The 17,388-nt window shown below is 37.2% G+C and overlaps 1 protein-coding gene across 1 annotated transcript in view; it reads right to left on the bottom strand.

Annotated features, from left to right (window-relative positions):
- Nucleotides 1-17,388, bottom strand: part of NEB (nebulin) — a 170,535-nt gene that overhangs the window by 70,328 nt on the left and 82,819 nt on the right. Inside the window, exons 64-78 of the mRNA XM_032780956.2 lie at nucleotides 16,557-16,664; nucleotides 15,494-15,805; nucleotides 14,613-14,816; nucleotides 13,478-13,582; nucleotides 11,363-11,470; nucleotides 10,305-10,616; nucleotides 9,216-9,419; nucleotides 8,909-9,013; nucleotides 7,384-7,491; nucleotides 6,321-6,632; nucleotides 3,811-4,014; nucleotides 3,463-3,567; nucleotides 2,778-2,882; nucleotides 2,369-2,680; nucleotides 687-791 (exon numbers count right to left, since the gene is read on the bottom strand). Of these exons, the coding sequence (XP_032636847.1) occupies nucleotides 687-791; nucleotides 2,369-2,680; nucleotides 2,778-2,882; nucleotides 3,463-3,567; nucleotides 3,811-4,014; nucleotides 6,321-6,632; nucleotides 7,384-7,491; nucleotides 8,909-9,013; nucleotides 9,216-9,419; nucleotides 10,305-10,616; nucleotides 11,363-11,470; nucleotides 13,478-13,582; nucleotides 14,613-14,816; nucleotides 15,494-15,805; nucleotides 16,557-16,664 (2,709 nt within the window). The remainder of the gene's footprint in view (nucleotides 1-686; nucleotides 792-2,368; nucleotides 2,681-2,777; nucleotides 2,883-3,462; nucleotides 3,568-3,810; nucleotides 4,015-6,320; nucleotides 6,633-7,383; nucleotides 7,492-8,908; nucleotides 9,014-9,215; nucleotides 9,420-10,304; nucleotides 10,617-11,362; nucleotides 11,471-13,477; nucleotides 13,583-14,612; nucleotides 14,817-15,493; nucleotides 15,806-16,556; nucleotides 16,665-17,388) is intronic.

The raw sequence follows: 17,388 nt of genomic DNA, 5'->3' as shown, positions 1-17,388 counted from the left end.
CCCACCATTCCCGGGTGGTGCTGCAGAGTCACTCTCGTAGATCTAACCAAGAGTTCCTCCCTTCGTTCCTTAGCCTACCAGAGAGGAAACTCAAACAAGTCTTAAAAGAAACTAGTATATAAAAAAAAGAAAAGAAAAAGACTCAGATATTCTCTGTATAGATTGACCATACAGGGCTATTGCGTATACGAAAATATGAATAAACAGTTGATTCAAAAAAGATATCCATTTTGGAAAACATTCAGAAGCTAGCACAAATGTAATTACAACAAAACATAAAAGCCTATATTGTTTTTCTACCGAGTATCTACTTACAATTTGGAAACAAGAAGTTAGAAGATAGAAAAGACCTTTCTCATGAGCTGAGAGACAGACAAAGACTCAGACCCAAAAATTCCCTCCTGGACTTGAAAAATCCAGTTTCCTGATTGGTCCTCTGGTCAGGTGTTTGGTTCCCTTTGTTAACCCTTTACAGGTAAAAGAAACATTAACCCTTAGCTATCTATTTATGACAACATGGAAGACCGGAATTAATTTACAAGCCAATGCAAGACAAATATAGTGGAAAGATCCAGCTTTTTATTACAAAAATTACAATAAAAGTAAAATGTTGATGCATTTGCAAATTACAAATACCTGCAGTTATAAACACACATGAATATTTAACACTTATACTTAATAATTACCTCATTCAGGAGATCTTGGACATGCTTGACATGGTTGATTCCAACAGAGTCATTTGGCATCCACCCAATTCCACGTAGCCATTCCAAATCAGATTTGTAAACAGCCTGTGGAGACAAAACAGAATCCATGTCTTTAGTTAGAGTTTTCTGCCCAACATGGTTAGTTTCATAAATAACAGGTCTGACCCTGCTCATCTTTCACGGCCATTGATTTTCAGGTGAACATAATTGGGCTTAATATCAATGTGATCTCTAAGTTCACCATATTTTAAACATGGCATTAAGTCTGGTAAGTACCCTATATACTCGTTCATAAGGCGAATATTTTTGGTAAAAAAGTGACACAAAGGGCGGGGGTCGTCTTATAAATGGGTCTACACCAAAATTTGTTGATTTTAAACTCTATGGAATCATTGAATTAAATATCTAATACATTGTCGTTTTGTTTACCTGGAGCATTGGCAGGCATGGAGCCCCTCAGTTCCCAGTGGCCACAGTTTACTATTCCCAGCCAATGGGAGCTGCAGGAAGTGGCGCCATTGGCTGGGAATGGTGAACCGCTGCCACAGGGAGCTGAGGGGCTCCGTGTGTGTGAACACTCCCAGGTAAACAAAACTTCCAGGCCCACTAGCGGCTTACCCTAATGGGCCAGGAGCCAAAGTTTGCCAACCCCTGAAATATATGGTCGGCTTATAGCTTCTACTACTTTTACCTATCCATCTTAGAGGGTCGGCTTATAAACAAACAAACTAATGAACGAGTATATATGATAATTAAGTTATACCAAGTTCAATAATCTATTTCACCAACTACTTATATGTAGTGTTCTTTAATAGTGTTCTGTCTTTTACCATTCAAACCAGAGAAGCTAAATATTGACCATCTGTACCCTAAACATGTTTTTATTGTAAAAACTTAATTCATATGAGATCAGTAGAGTTTGTTATTAGATGGCTTTAAATGTCTAGACACTGGCTGTCCATGGCACCAAAGCAATGCATGTACTGACCAATAAATGCACAAGATTAAGTGTATTCCCTTAGTTTATATATTCCAATTTGTAACAGTAATATGGCACCCCAGGTAGAAATAAAGACAATTTCAAAGCAACTCTTGTATTTCTCAAGTGGTAAACATCTTTCTGCCTTTGCATTTATACACTATAAAGCCATCTGATACATGCTATTGCTATGCTTGCTCAGGAATGATTTAATTTTTTGTCTTACTGCTTAATTATTGTATGTAGTGTAGTTGTAGCCATGCTGGTCCCAAGATATTGGAGAAGTGGCTCGAAAAGCTTGTTTCTCTCACCAACAGAAGTTGGCCCAATAAAAGATATTATCTTGCCCTTTCATTTTAAAATTAATGCATTTATATTTACAGAATTACAGTGCCTGTGACTCAATGTTTATCTCATGTATTGTGCTTGTCTGAACTTGAATGTAAGATCTTTTATGGACCCCGTCTTTTAGTTTATTTGGTAGAGAGCTATATATACGGTACTTCTGTGCTACAGTAGTAATAATAATGGCTTAAAGTTATATGTCTACTAATAAAAGGCCCAATCTAACTCCAACTCAGTTCAGTAGAAAAATTTCTGTTGCCTTCAGTTAGAGCTGGAGTAGACCCATATAGAGAAGGCAATATTATACAAGATAAAATATGAATATTTGTTAACTCACGTCACTCTGCAGTTGATAGGCTTTCTTAGCCTGTATGACATCATTCTGATCTGGCAAACATGTCCACCGATGCAAGTAATTACGGTAATCAATATCACTGACCAAAGTCTGACATTTTTTGGCAGCCACAATGGGAAGCATGTCCACTGGTATACTGCACTTTGTCTTCCACTTCTGAAAGTGTTTCCTGTATTCTAGGTCACTATGAAGCTTGGCTGCATGCAGGGCCCATCGTATTTTGTTATCTTCTCTTGCACTTGGAGTCCCAATATAGTGTCCTCTCTGCATCTCGTGATCTAATTTGTATTTATACTGGATACAAAGCAAAGACCACCATGTAAATTACTAACATTTCTGAGGCTTTAGAAATGGATGCGAAGATCTAGAAGTGCTCTTTTTCCATACTTACATCACTGGCAATTTCTCTGGAGGCTTTGGCTGATTTAATTGGGATGGCATCTGCCCTAAAATCACAGCTCATCTTCACTTCATTCCAAGCTTCTTTATAAAGTTTCTGTGAAGACAGAAAATTGGCCCATCATTTTTCTAGTACTCTTACATTTGCAATCAGCGAAACAATTGTGCATTTAAAGTAGTCACATTAAAAAAAAATCACTGTCACTTATTCTTGTGCATTGTTCAGCCAAGTTCTGATGTAAATGAAGTCTCCTGTTCCTTTACTGCACACACAATGTGGTGCTTCCAGTACTCTGAAGGTATAGCTTAAGGAACTGCAATCAGAACTGAACTAAAGTTTGTAAAGATTTAGGAGAAGTTTGTAAGTCCTAGCAATTTTCTTATTTCAATAAAATGTCTGGCTTCAATAATGCATTATATTGCCAATATTTAACGTGATAGCAGGAAATTATCATGGGCAGCATTGTTAGTAGTTGTTACTTAAATATTCAAAAAATTGTCTAAATACTATAAAAATTATATTCATAGTGGGGGGATGTTCAAAGCATCACATAAGGACTGAACCTGTGACTCTCTCACTGACTTCAGTGGGTATTCACATGGCTAAAATATGTGTTTTGAAATTAGTTTAGAATCTTAAAATTCAAAAGATACAGAAATCCTATAGATATACTTACGTTGCTAACATGAATAGCATTCGCCCTGGCTAGGTTGATTTCAGGTGTGTCTGGCATCACATGGATCGTAGACTTGGCCTTGTCCCAAGCTTCTCTGTATTTGGACTATGAAAATAAAAAATTGTGAGATTATATATATTGTAAATATGCCAGTCCTTTTGTATAATGTCACAGCATAGTGGGCCAAAAGTCCACCCAGAATTATGAACACTAAAAGTCTAAGCTTTTAGAATGCTTTTAAGGTTAACTTAAAATACGAATAACTAGTTTAACATTTTAGCAGCGAGGTTTTCTTTAGTTATATATTGCACTGAAATAATTTTATATTATAAGCATGAAGTAACATACGAGGCTGATTTGCATAGCATTAGTCTTAGCAAGGAGAACGTCTGGAGTGTCAACAATATTGGTGTATTTCAAACTTTCTACAGGTGTGCGGTACATCTTTTCACTCAGGATGTCCTGGGCATTCTTCACTCTCTTCACTTCCACAGAGCCACTTGGCATCCATCCAATGCCACGCAGCCATTCCAGGTCAGATTTATATAAGGCCTGTGACAGATAAGGTCAGAGAGGAACATAACTGTCATAAGTAATACCTTCATTATTTTAATCCATACTAAATAATGTAGACAGGAAAATACTAAACACTCTAGAGCTGGAGACAGAACTCCCTTTTATTGAATTTTATTTAAAGTTAATTTATACTATTGACAGGGTTGATTGGTTTAAACCAAAGTGATTTAAATCATTGATTTTAAATCACCAAGTGGAAAACCTCAATTTAAATAATCGATTTTAATCAACTTTTCCATTTGTCTTTCAACTATTTTCTAAAGAAAGGTGCATTCTCATTAACTGATATAACCATTCAAACATGTTGATTTACAACTAAATAGAGCCTTTACACTAGATTTGGAACTTCTTTTAGCTACCTACGAGGGTACACTATAACTAGATACATTTATTTAAGCAGTTCTTATATATTAACATTTTTAGATTCTTATACATTTTACATTTTTAGTATGTTAGAAAATGATGAATGAAATATTGTTTGATTACTAGATAATTAACTTTTTGCTCATGATTTGTGTCGAGCTGCATTAGAATGGTAACTGGAATTTAATTAAACATAAAAAACCATATAAAATATATTTTTACTCAACAAAACAACCTTAAATGTCATATAAATAACATTTTCTTATCAAAACATGTTTCATATTTATAACTAAATGATCTATTAAACAGAGGAATCAGTTTAATTCACTGACTGCAGTTGATTACTTCAGGTCAGCCTGGGAAAATTTTCAAATATGTCTGGGTGCCCTACAGGATCAAGTCTTTAATACACTACATGACCTCTTGTGCCATATTTATAAAGCTTGACCTCAAAAGTTAGATACGTTCCCCCTGATTACTTCTTCATATAAAAAAGTAGCCTTTAACTCAAAGGTTTTGATAGCGTTTCATGGATTCAGCATATTCATTATTTATATAATCTCTTAAAACATTTATAAGACGTTTAGGCCTTAATATATTTTGTATCAAATTCAGATTTCATTTTAAACAGGTTTATTTTTAAAACAATAAACCTACTATAATTTAAACAAAAAAATCCAATTTAAATTTTAAAAAAATCATTTTTTAAAAAAAAAATCATTGATTTTTATCGACCCTTTTCAGTGCAATATACCAAATGCAAGGATCAGAATTTGTGTAGTGGTGCTTCCCAGGTAAACACGTAGTTAGAGTCCTGGGCAGAAACTGCCTCTGAGAAGAGGGTTTTTGTTATGTCTCTCTCAAGTGACCATATGCTGGATGACTGATGAGCTTATCTAGAGGGAAAGCCATCAGAATGCAAGGTCTATGAAGGTGGTCACTGAAGTAAAAAGATATTCAAAGAATCCTCCCCTCAATATGTTCGTAACTTAGCTTTGAACAACCACCATAATAATTTACCAGCCCAGCTGCAAAAACTACTTTCCCACCTATCACCCTACTATTGGATGAAAAGGAATAAACTAATGATGTTTGCAGAATAGAGGGCCTGGAGCCAGCCAGCATAACCTTAAAAGTGGCTGAGGAGTGAGTGGAGCCAGATAGGAGATGTATTGATCCAGATTCCAGAATATGCTGATTTGAAATGTAAACCTCACCTGGGGTAAAATAATCCCTCTGGTGCAGCTACACACACGTACACTGAGGGTTTACCCTGCACTCCCCATGCTCATAAAGAGAATCAGTCACATTATTGCCATGATTTTGCGGATGGCAAATTCAAACAAGAGAGAGAAATTGATTTGTGGACCTATCACACAGCAGGGCCAGACCTGGAACCCAGCAACAATGACTCCTAATTTCTTATGCACACTCCTTGCTTTCTTAAAATGGACATTCTGAAAATAGATATAAACTGGATGATAACAGATGTTGCATTGGCATCATGATCCCTCTGTAGTGAAGAGTTCATTGATGATACATAATTGCTAAGACACAAAAGAAATGCTTCAAAGAAAGCATGCAAATCCTTGTCAGTCTTCACACCACATTCCTCCACATATAGGCACAAACTCAGTAGAAATTTACTAATTCATATAAATCACAACAGCGTTACCAAGGCAACTGTTCAAGTATGTTCAAAGTCACCACAAATAAGCACTGTGGGAATTCACAGCTAGGACCCACGTTTGGGGGGAAAATGAATACAACCACTGAAGAGCTGGTGAAGGAAGGAGAAACTGCAGAAAGTGTTGGGGTGGTTATCATCATGTCACCTTGATGTGCCTACAGAGCCTTATATCTCAACAGTTACTAATGTGGTATCCCCCAACTTCTACATACTGTACACTCCTACTTACATCACTTTGTAGATCATAGGCCTTCCTTGCCTGGATCACATCATTCTGGTCTGGCAGACATGTCCACTGGTGCAAATACTGACGGTAGTCAACATCACTCACTAATAATTGGCCTTCCTTGGCTGCATAGACAGACACCATATCAACTGGTATGTTGATCTTAGCCTTTGAACTGTGATAAGCCTTCTTGTACTCTCTGTCATTCTGCATCCTCATTACATGTGCAGCCCACGACAATTTGGGATCTTCCTTTGCAGTTCGGCATCCAATATAGTGGCCTTTCTGTTTCTCGTGGGTTTCCTTGTATTTGTACTAATAAACACAGAAAGTAAAACATCAGCAGAAACAGTCATAAATTGCCAGTCTACATTTTCTAAAGCAACTAGTCTTTGTGAGTGTCCAGCCTGGGAAGGGATTTTAAAGGGTACTAGATCAGCACTTCTGAAATTCAGGTCCACTGTCCAGTGTCTCACGGTGGGCCACCAAAAACTGATTCTCCAAAACACCAAGAACTCTGGAAAATGTGGTTCATCTATCTTAACAGTTTAAAATCATGATAAAAGAAAAACACTTCAGAAGTCCCTCACTAGTTTCAATACACAGATATTCCAATGGCTTGGTAAGGTTTATAAGCACTGCTACATTTTAGATTTGAACAGATAACTCGAAAGCAGTAATGACAAAAATAACATCCTTGAATTATGTATTGGAAGAAGCAGAAATATAGTCTGTGCTTCAATTACTGAAAATGTTTGGTGGCTAAAAGTTTACAGTGTATGGCAAAATAGCTCTCTGAACCTACTTTGATTCCACAAATACAAAATACAATGTTCAGTTATCATGAATATTTTACTAGTAGCAAACTTTAAGTTCTATTAGAAAGAGAGGGTAAGACAGGATTTAAAATAATGCAAATATAGAAGATAGCATGCTGTTCATATATGAGTACACAACAGCTTTGAATTGAGCTTAGCTAGCTAGACAGTTGTCTGCTGTGTTTGATATGAGGATGAATGGGCCATGGCCTTTCATAGAAATGAAAGGGAGGGAACAGAGATTGTACCTCACTCGCAATGTCTCTGGAAGCTCTGGCACGTTTGATAGAAATGGCATCGGCTTTTAAGTTATAATCTTTCATCTTGGCATCTTCCCAAGCTTGCTGATAATGTTTCTGTCATCAAAATCAAAGACACAATTTTAGAATTCATTTTTCTCATAAATCATATTTTCCCTAGATTTATAGTATGGATGTTTTCATTTGATCCTTACAGTTTTGTGGGTTACAAAAATTATTCCTATCTCTTTAACTGATAATTACTGCATACATGTCATGATTAATTATATAGATTCCAAACCTGTACTCTGATCCACAGAGTCATGTGCCCATCTGCAGTCCCACTGACTTAAGTGAGACTCTACAGGTAGAAGGATACCCCCACATATCGCATATTGCAGGAATGTGGCCTTGGATGCAGCATATCAGATCCATTCACACTGTGAGCCTGGTTCAAAGCCTACTTAAGTAATGAAAGATTCTCATTTTCTTCAATGTTTTTTGGATTATGCGTTGTATTAGTCTCACAGAGCACTCACTGATCAATAACCTCATTAGAAGTTTTGCTGTATTTATAGACTCACAGACTTTAAGGCCAGAAGGGGGCATCATGATCTTCTAGCCTGACCTGCACATTGCAGGCGACAGTATGTCACCCACCCACTCCTGCAATAGGCCCATAACCGCTGGCACTTCTGCTTAAAACTTAACATTTAATATGATCTTATAAAGTAATGGAAGCAATATTAAAAGATTTAAAAAATCACTTTGAAACAATAATCAAGGAAGGTGAAAATAAAAACCATGTAAGAATAATGTCAGGTGTCCAAATGAGGCTGCAAGAAGCAACAATATTCAAAGGAACTTAACTAGTATGTAACATGGAAACAAAAGCTTGAGGCGTTTTCCCATTCTTCCGTAGATAGACAATTTTCTGGGCCTCCAAGCCCAAGAATGTCATTGATTTTTTCTTCATGGTAGGTTGGCCTAAATATCTTGGTCAAACCCATAAGTTCCCCTTTGGGAGTTGTCATAAAGAGGACAATTTATGCAAGACCAATGTGCTTATCTTTATGGATACTATTTTGTTTTCCTTATCTACACATGGTGTATTAAACCAGACAAATTTTACTATGCCTCTAGGCTCTATATGAAAATAATAGACAGACAGGCAACAAGTGCATGCTTTAGCTCTTGGGCCAGAATCCTTGCCGGAGTAAGCTGGTGAACCTCCATTGGCTTAAAAAAAAAAAAAAAAAAAAGGGTGAGAGAGGACAGAACACCGCGGACTCCAGATTAATGAATCTGGCCCATTGTGCTCATTACCCATGTATTATGCTTAAACAAATCATAATTCTTCATCTACATTGTAAAATAAAAAACAATTCAAAAAATAAAATTAGTATATCTATGTTTATGTCAGAATCAGGCAGTTCATAACAAGAGTTCTAAGACAGGGCAGGCTAAAATCTACAGCTGCATATGACAATGTTCATTTCAATAACACTACGTATTTTTTACTTAAACATCTTACGTTGCTGACGTTCAGAGCATTGATTTTGGACTGCAGCATGACAGGCGTGTCAGCAGGAAGGATGAACTGTGTCTTCTCTTTATCCCAGATTTTACGATAGAGAGGCTAATGAGAAAGTAAAAACAGCATTGTTCAATTACAGTGTGAAAGATGCTGTATTATATTATTTTCAAATTAATTGATCTCATGGTATAAAATAGAATTAATGTTATTGTTCTCTTTTGAAGTGTTTTTAACATAACAGAAAGATCCACAAAAATATCAGTGTGAATATAGAAAATATATGGTTATATAAGGGCCATCTTACCTCACTGATCTGCAGAGCATTGATTTTAGCCAAGACAACTGGCGGGGGGTCAACTACGCTGGTAAATTTCAATTCATCTGGCCGCAGTCGGTACAATCTGTCATTCACAAGCTCCTGAGCTTTCTTCACTCTAGTCACATCCACACAGCCTTGGGTCAACCAGCCAGTGCCACGCAGCCATTCCAGGTCTGACTTGTACACATTCTACAAACAAAATTGTTCTGTTAGTTATATAGGGCAAGAATGGGAGTTTATTGTCAGTGCCTAGCAAGGTAGTGTACTGCAATGCTCCAGGAGCAGATCAGACAAAGTTGTAACTCTCATTGCCACAATTTCCTCTTGGATTTCCCTTTACTTTAGGGAAGACCTAATCTGCTACCTGTATAAACTGACACAGATGCTCTGGCTGTGAATCTGGAGGAAGAATGGAATTAAGGTTCCACCTAGTCCTTGTCCCTGCCTGCCCACTAAATTAGAAAAGAGGTAGTGACCCGAAGCAGGCTGCTTTCTCCCTCTCTCCCTCCCTCTACCATGCTGCAACCAGTGATGGAGATCGTCCTCACAGGGAAATAAGAGAGCACAGACCAAGCCACATTTTTGCCCAAAATAAATAATTTCTCTTGTACAGCCATACACGAGAAAGTCAGACAAGTAGAAAAATAAACTGTATTTGTCCTCTCTTAGTTTAAACTAAATGAATTATATCACCAGCTTTTACTTCTGCTACATAATTTCCCTGCAGGGAACAGCACAATAAAAACAGTTGTTTTGGTCTTAAATCCACCACATAATGTTCAGTGATGCTTTTTATGTGGCACCTTCCTTTCAAGGCTCCTTGCCCTAAATGAATGCCTCTGGCACACCCTGCTTTACAAAAGATAAAAAGCACCCAAGTGTGAACCAGAAAGTGCCAGAAAATGTCAGAAAGAAGGGGAAACATTTTTTAAAATATAAAATATTCCAATGGTAAATGCCTGGTAAATCATTCATCACATATTTCTGGTTAAAATCTAGTGTGAGTTTGGGTATCCTCTTTCTAGACAAAATGTAGTTCTTGGGAATTATTATGTATTATACAGATATACTCACATCGCTCTGTAACTCATAGGCCTTCTTAGCTTGGATCACATCATTCTGGTCTGGCAGACATGTCCACTGATGCAGGTAATTGCGGTAATCCACATCACTGACCAATGTCTGACATTTCTTGGCCTGCACGATTCCCAGCATATCCACTGGGCTGGTGTATTTGGTCTTTGATTTCTCAAAATATTTCTTGTACTCTCTGTCACTCTGGATCTTGGCCGCATGAATGGACCACACCAACTTGGGATCATCCTGAAGGCTTTGGAATCCCACATAGTGGCCTAATTGCTGGCGGTAACCTGTTTTGTATTTGTACTAATCATACATTTTTAAAAAAACAGAAATCAAAGAAATGAAAACAAATGAGTGTTTTTATCAGGCATCGAAATATATATAAATAAATGTATAAATGTTTCTGCAACTGCAGTTTAAGGTGCCTATGTTCTGTTTCAGTTGTTAAAATGTAAGTAAACTAAAAAGATTGTCTCTTTACAAGGCCCCCTGTTAAAGGCCAGATCCTGCTTCCATTGAAGTAAATGAGAATCTTTCAGCTGACTTCAGCAGAAGTTAGATCAGGTCTTAATTGCTGTAAGCTAGCTCTACATGTGTTTTATGGGAAGAAGCACATATTAAAAATATTTTTCCACCATTTTTCTGACTCAAAAGTTTCAGAGGGTTGGAGAAATACCCAAGACTTCTGATGCATTTCAGGACTTTACCTGAGCCTCTGCAAAACAGAGGAGAAATATTTAGTTACCTGAACTATTTCCAAAATAAATCAATCAACTCTCACTTTTACATAATCACCGGTGGTTTATGATCTACTTAAATTAACCGTACTTAGGGTGAAACTGCTATGATTTGACATTTTAAAAATCGTTATAAGACACAACTAAGATTATAAATAATATAAAATATACTACTCATTGTTAAAAACCTATGCATAGTTTTAAAACAAAATTTTTTGAATTGGCTATTGATATAAATACATTAGTAGTGTTTTTAATAAGAAAACTACATTAGCTTTACCCAAAATAAATAAGTAAGATGTCAGACTGTACCTCACTAGCAATGTCTCTAGAAGCCTTGGCATGTGTTATTTCAATGGCATCAGCTCTTAAGTCATAACCTTTTTCCTTGGCTTCTTCCCAGCTTTGTTGATACAATTTCTGTGGATGAAGTGAATATGTTAACATGCACATATACAAATAGTGTAAATATTTTTCATAGACAGTAATCAATACAAAATTAGTTCAAATTACTCATAATGGAATATAAAATTTGTATATATATTTTTTAAATTTAAAAAATCCCCTTTAAAATCCAATCTGTTCCTCTATGTGATCACTCTCACAGCTGTCTGTGAGAGAGCATAAGTTATGGTTACCAAAGGTTTACTTGTGCTAAAATACATTTACTAAGACACATCTGGCCCTAAATGAAAAGACAGAATCTATCCAAAGACTAAACCATTGAGACTAAGGCTTACAGATCAAGCCCAACACTGTTAGAGTTCTTTAATCACTGATGTGTCCCTTTTATATGGTAGGAAGTTACCTTCCTCCCATAAGTTCATTGGGTACAATGGCCCCAGTTTATTCTGTGACATTGCACTCTATATGATTTTATAAAAATATGCTAATGAGTGAATATAATGTAACTGGAATATGCTTCATGCAAAAGGTCTCTTGTAAAGTATCATTACAAAGCTTATAATCTACTGAGTGTGATCATCCTATTTGTATAAATGTATCACTCTTGTATCTGAAACTAGAAATATAAAATATAACTCTGAGGGCCTATTGTAATTATGCAAAGTGTGGGCTATTAATGGCTGTTTGGAATCTTGATGGCTCCCATCAACCAGAACAATTGTCTGTGGATGGCTCTGTTTGCATGCAAGCCTTCCTGTGAGTCAGGCTGGGAGACATGAAGGCTTGAGATCTTACAGTGACATGTAATCAATGTCACTTGAACTGGAATCCATCTTTAATCTGGTGCTTTTCCATTGAGAAGGGAGAATGCAGGGGTGGAAACCCAGAGGGACAAAGGATTCCTGCCTTATGCAAAAGATATATAAATGGGTGAAACAGAACAAAGTAAAGAGCCATCATGAAGAATCCCCTAGCTACCACCTGAGCTGGAACAAGAGATGTACCAGGGGAAAGAATTGTGCCCAGGCCTGGAAGGTGTCCAGTCTGAAGAAAAAACTTACTGAAGGGTAAGATTATCTGTATTCAGTTTGATTAGATATAAATGTGTGTGTTTTATTTTATTTGGTGACTTACTTTGTTAGAATCATAGAATAGCAAGGCTGGAAGGGACCTCAGGAGGTCATCTAGTCCAACTCCCTGCTCAAAGCAGCACCAATCCCCAGATAGATTTTTGCCCCACATCCCTTAACGGCCTCCTCAAGGTACTGAGCTTACCACCCTGGGTTTAGCAGGCCAATGCTCAAACCACTGAACTATCCCTCTCCCCTAGTTCTGGCTGTCACTATTTGAAACCATTTAAGTCCTACTTTTTGTATTTAATAAAATCACTTTTTACTTATTAATTAACTCAGCATATATATTAATACCTGGGTAGGTAAACAGCTGCACATCTCTCTCTACCAGTGTTATAGAGGGCAAACAATTGATGAGTTTACCCTGCATACAGGGTAAAACAGATTTATTTGGGTTTAGAATCCACTGGGAGTTGGGTATCTGAGTGTTAAAGACAAGAACACTTCTGTAATCTGCTTTCAGGTAAGCCTACAGCTATCAGGGGATGTGATTCAGATCTGGGTCTGGCTAGTGAGTCTGGTTCAAACCAGGCAGGACACTAAAGTCCTAAGCTGACAGGGCAGGAAAGCAGGGGCAGAAGTGGCACCACATCACTTGGCAGCTCCCAGGAGTGGTTCTACAATCCAACCTGTCACATAATTCGTGTTATGTTGATGAATATCTCTCACAAGTTAATTCATCTGGAATACAGATATTTACTTTAGCTACTTCTATGGTTTATAATGGAGCAAGTTTTGAGCTTTGAATAGGATAGAGAATTACATTAGAACATACTTGTCAGACCCTGGCTTGAGTTATGACTGAGTGGACATTATCTCGCTTTGCAATGTAGAATTTGATATGTATTTTTGGAGAAATGCATTTATGATTTTTACTTTAATATCTTACCTTACTGATGTTCAGAGCATTGATTCTGGACTGCAACATCTCAGGGGTATCAGAAGGAAGGGTAAACTGGGTCTTCTCTTTATCCCAAACCTCCCGGTATAAAGCCTAAGGACAAAGCAGTCACAGAGATATTTAGTACAATGTTGAGAAACTTATTTTCACCCTTTCTGATATATATCTGATCTCATCTTGGACGGTTGGTCCAGCTCCCATTGAATCCAATGGCGAAACTCCCACTGAGGCAATGTAAACAGGACTAGGCTACTTTTTACTGAAATTGAACAAAGACATTGGGTCTAAATTAAGCCCTTTTGGATTCTGAATAATCTCCTTTTGGTTAATTAATTTTTCCCCAAAAAGTTCCTCTCTAAAGTTTTCTCTCATTCTCCAATTCATACTAGACTGGGAAGTAAATTCATCCATTCTTTGGCATAGCTGTACTGTGAAGGACAAGACTAGCTATTCAGTTTTAAACTATATGTATTAGCTCTATGAGCTAAGATCAAGTATTTATTGGGTTTGATAGGTTGCTTTTGGCAGGATCCTCTTCTAGTTGAAGTGATTGCTTTCTTTAATATGTTTAAATAAATAAACTTAGTCATTTTGTTGTACTGTTCACAAGGGGAAGCACTGAAGTTATCTTAAAAATTAATTTTATACATATATATACTATTTTATATTACTTATAAATATAACACTTTAAAGTGGAGAGCCAGTTTTATGCAATAGAGAAACCATAAACTGTTCAATCTTCCTTTTGAAGGTTTATTCCAATTTACTTCCATGTTAATAGGTAGACTCTCATAGACTTCAGTGAGAGAGATATTTGTCTCTAAATGCTGGGGGAGATAGTCAGAACTATGGTCTGGAACTCGTAGATTGTTTTAATAATTGTTTGATTATTTGTTTGAAATAAATACTGTGCAATGATTTGAATTCCTTATCATTGACAAGGTTTCACATTACCCTGTTTATTCCTTCATTAATGGTTACTGGGGAACACCTAGTTCTGAAACCCTGGCAGTCCCTGGCAGCTCAAATTCTATATAAAACATACTGTTTCCTCTTTTTATTTTAAATAATAAAACACAATATGCACAGGGACACTCGAGCACAAATGTAACACTTTTCTTACACCACTCTGATTCAAAGCATTAGTCTTCGCCAGCACAATCTCTGGTGTGTCAACAATACTGGTGAATTTCAGTTCATCCGGTCGCGTTCGATACAATCTGTTATTCAGGAGCTCTTGGGCTTTCTTCACTCTATCCACATCTACTGAGCCATCTGGCATCCAGCCAATGCCACGCAGCCATTCCAGGTCTGACTTGTACACATTCTACAAACAAACATAATTGCATTATTAATTTTATATGGCTAGCGTGTGAGTTTATTCTCAGTGCATCGCCAGGGGCTACTTTGCACTGCCCAAAGAGCAAACCACAAAAGGAACTGACTGTCACACTGCAGGACTGTAATCAAATAACCCTGACTCTTAGTCTCTTGAAAACACTCCCTGCTTTCTTACAAATTAATTTCATGAACATTCCAAAACTGGAAATAGATAAACTGGACTCATAACGGATGCCTGCATCAGCATCATGATCCCTCTGTAATGAAGAGTTCATTGATGATACATAATTGCTAAGACACAAAAGAAATGCTTCAAAGAAAGCATGCAAATCCTTGTCAGTCTTCACACCACATTCCTCCACATATAGGCACAAACTCAGTAGAAATTTACTAATGCATAAAAAGCACAACAGCGTTACCAAGGCAACTGTTCAAGTATGTTCAAAGTCACCACAAATAAGCACTGTGGGAATTCACAGCTAGGACCCACGTTTGGGGGGAAAATGAATACAACCACTGAAGAGCTGGTGAAGAAAGGAGAAACTGCAGAAAGTGTTGGGGTGGTTACCATCATGTCACCTTGATGTGCCTACAGAGCCTTATATCTCAACAGTTACTAATGTGGTATCCCCCAACTTCTACATACTGTACACTCCTACTTACATCACTTTGTAGATCATAGGCCTTCCTTGCCTGGATCACATCATTCTGGTCTGGCAGACATGTCCACTGGTGCAAATACTGACGGTAGTCAACATCACTCACTAATAATTGGCCTTCCTTGGCTGCATAGACAGACACCATATCAACTGGTATGTTGATCTTAGCCTTTGAACTGTGATAAGCCTTCTTGTACTCTCTGTCATTCTGCATCCTCATTACATGTGCAGCCCACGACAATTTGGGATCTTCCTTTGCAGTTCGGCATCCAATATAGTGGCCTTTCTGTTTCTCGTGGGTTTCCTTGTATTTGTACTAATAAACACAGAAAGTAAAACATCAGCAGAAACAGTCATAAATTGCCAGTCTACATGTTCTAAAGCAACTAGTCTTTGTGAGTGTCCAGCCTGGGAAGGGATTTTAAAGGGTACTAGATCAGCACTTCTGAAATTCAGGTCCACTGTCCAGTGTCTCACGGTGGGCCACCAAAAACTGATTCTCCAAAACACCAAGAACTCTGGAAAATGTGGTTCATCTATCTTAACAGTTTAAAATCATGATAAAAGAAAAACACTTCAGAAGTCCCTCACTAGTTTCAATACACAGATATTCCAATGGCTTGGTAAGGTTTATAAGCACTGCTACATTTTAGATTTGAACAGATAACTCGAAAGCAGTAATGACAAAAATAACATCCTTGAATTATGTATTGGAAGAAGCAGAAATATAGTCTGTGCTTCAATTACTGAAAATGTTTGGTGGCTAAAAGTTTACAGTGTATGGCAAAATAGCTCTCTGAACCTACTTTGATTCCACAAATACAAAATACAATGTTCAGTTATCATGAATATTTTACTAGTAGCAAACTTTAAGTTCTATTAGAAAGAGAGGGTAAGACAGGATTTAAAATAATGCAAATATAGAAGATAGCATGCTGTTCATATATGAGTACACAACAGCTTTGAATTGAGCTTAGCTAGCTAGACAGTTGTCTGCTGTGTTTGATATGAGGATGAATGGGCCATGGCCTTTCATAGAAATGAAAGGGAGGGAACAGAGATTGTACCTCACTCGCAATGTCTCTGGAAGCTCTGGCACGTTTGATAGAAATGGCATCGGCTTTTAAGTTATAATCTTTCATCTTGGCATCTTCCCAAGCTTGCTGATAATGTTTCTGTCATCAAAATCAAAGACACAATTTTAGAATTCATTTTTCTCATAAATCATATTTTCCCTAGATTTATAGTATGGATGTTTTCATTTGATCCTTACAGTTTTGTGGGTTACAAAAATTATTCCTATCTCTTTAACTGATAATTACTGCACACATGTCATGATTAATTATATAGATTCCAAACCTGTACTCTGATCCACAGAGTCATGTGCCCACCTGAAATCCCATTGACTTCAGTGAGTCTCTGTAAGTAGAAGGATACCCCCACATATAGCATATTGCAGGAATGTGGCCTTAGATGCAGCATATCAGATCCATTCACACTGTGGGCAACACTGATATTTGCTGCATGGTATTTTGGCCTATAATATCTTTTTCAAATCCCAAACTTCCCAAAGGAAGTTGCCATAAAGAGGACAATTCAGGCAAGGGTTTCTTTCTTTGCTTATCAACACATTATATGTTTAACTAGACAGTCAATATGGTGATCTAGATGTTATGGTGATACACTCTATTTATGAATAACAAATAGGCAACAAGTCCGTGTTTTAGATCTTGGGTCAGAATCACTGCTGGCATAAGTGGGTGAACAAAAGGAGAGAGAGAGAGGAATGCCACTGACCCCCGACTAATTAATCTGGTCCATTGTGCTTCATGAACATTGTGCTCATTAAACCATATTATGCTGCTTAAATGAATCATAATAGTTCTTCATCTACATTCT

Source organism: Chelonoidis abingdonii, chromosome 10, assembly GCF_003597395.2.
Source record: "Chelonoidis abingdonii isolate Lonesome George chromosome 10, CheloAbing_2.0, whole genome shotgun sequence".
Taxonomy (NCBI): Eukaryota; Metazoa; Chordata; order Testudines; family Testudinidae; genus Chelonoidis; species Chelonoidis abingdonii.
The sequence above is the reverse complement of the archived record's forward strand: the minus strand, read 5'-3'. Positions and strand labels throughout refer to the sequence as shown.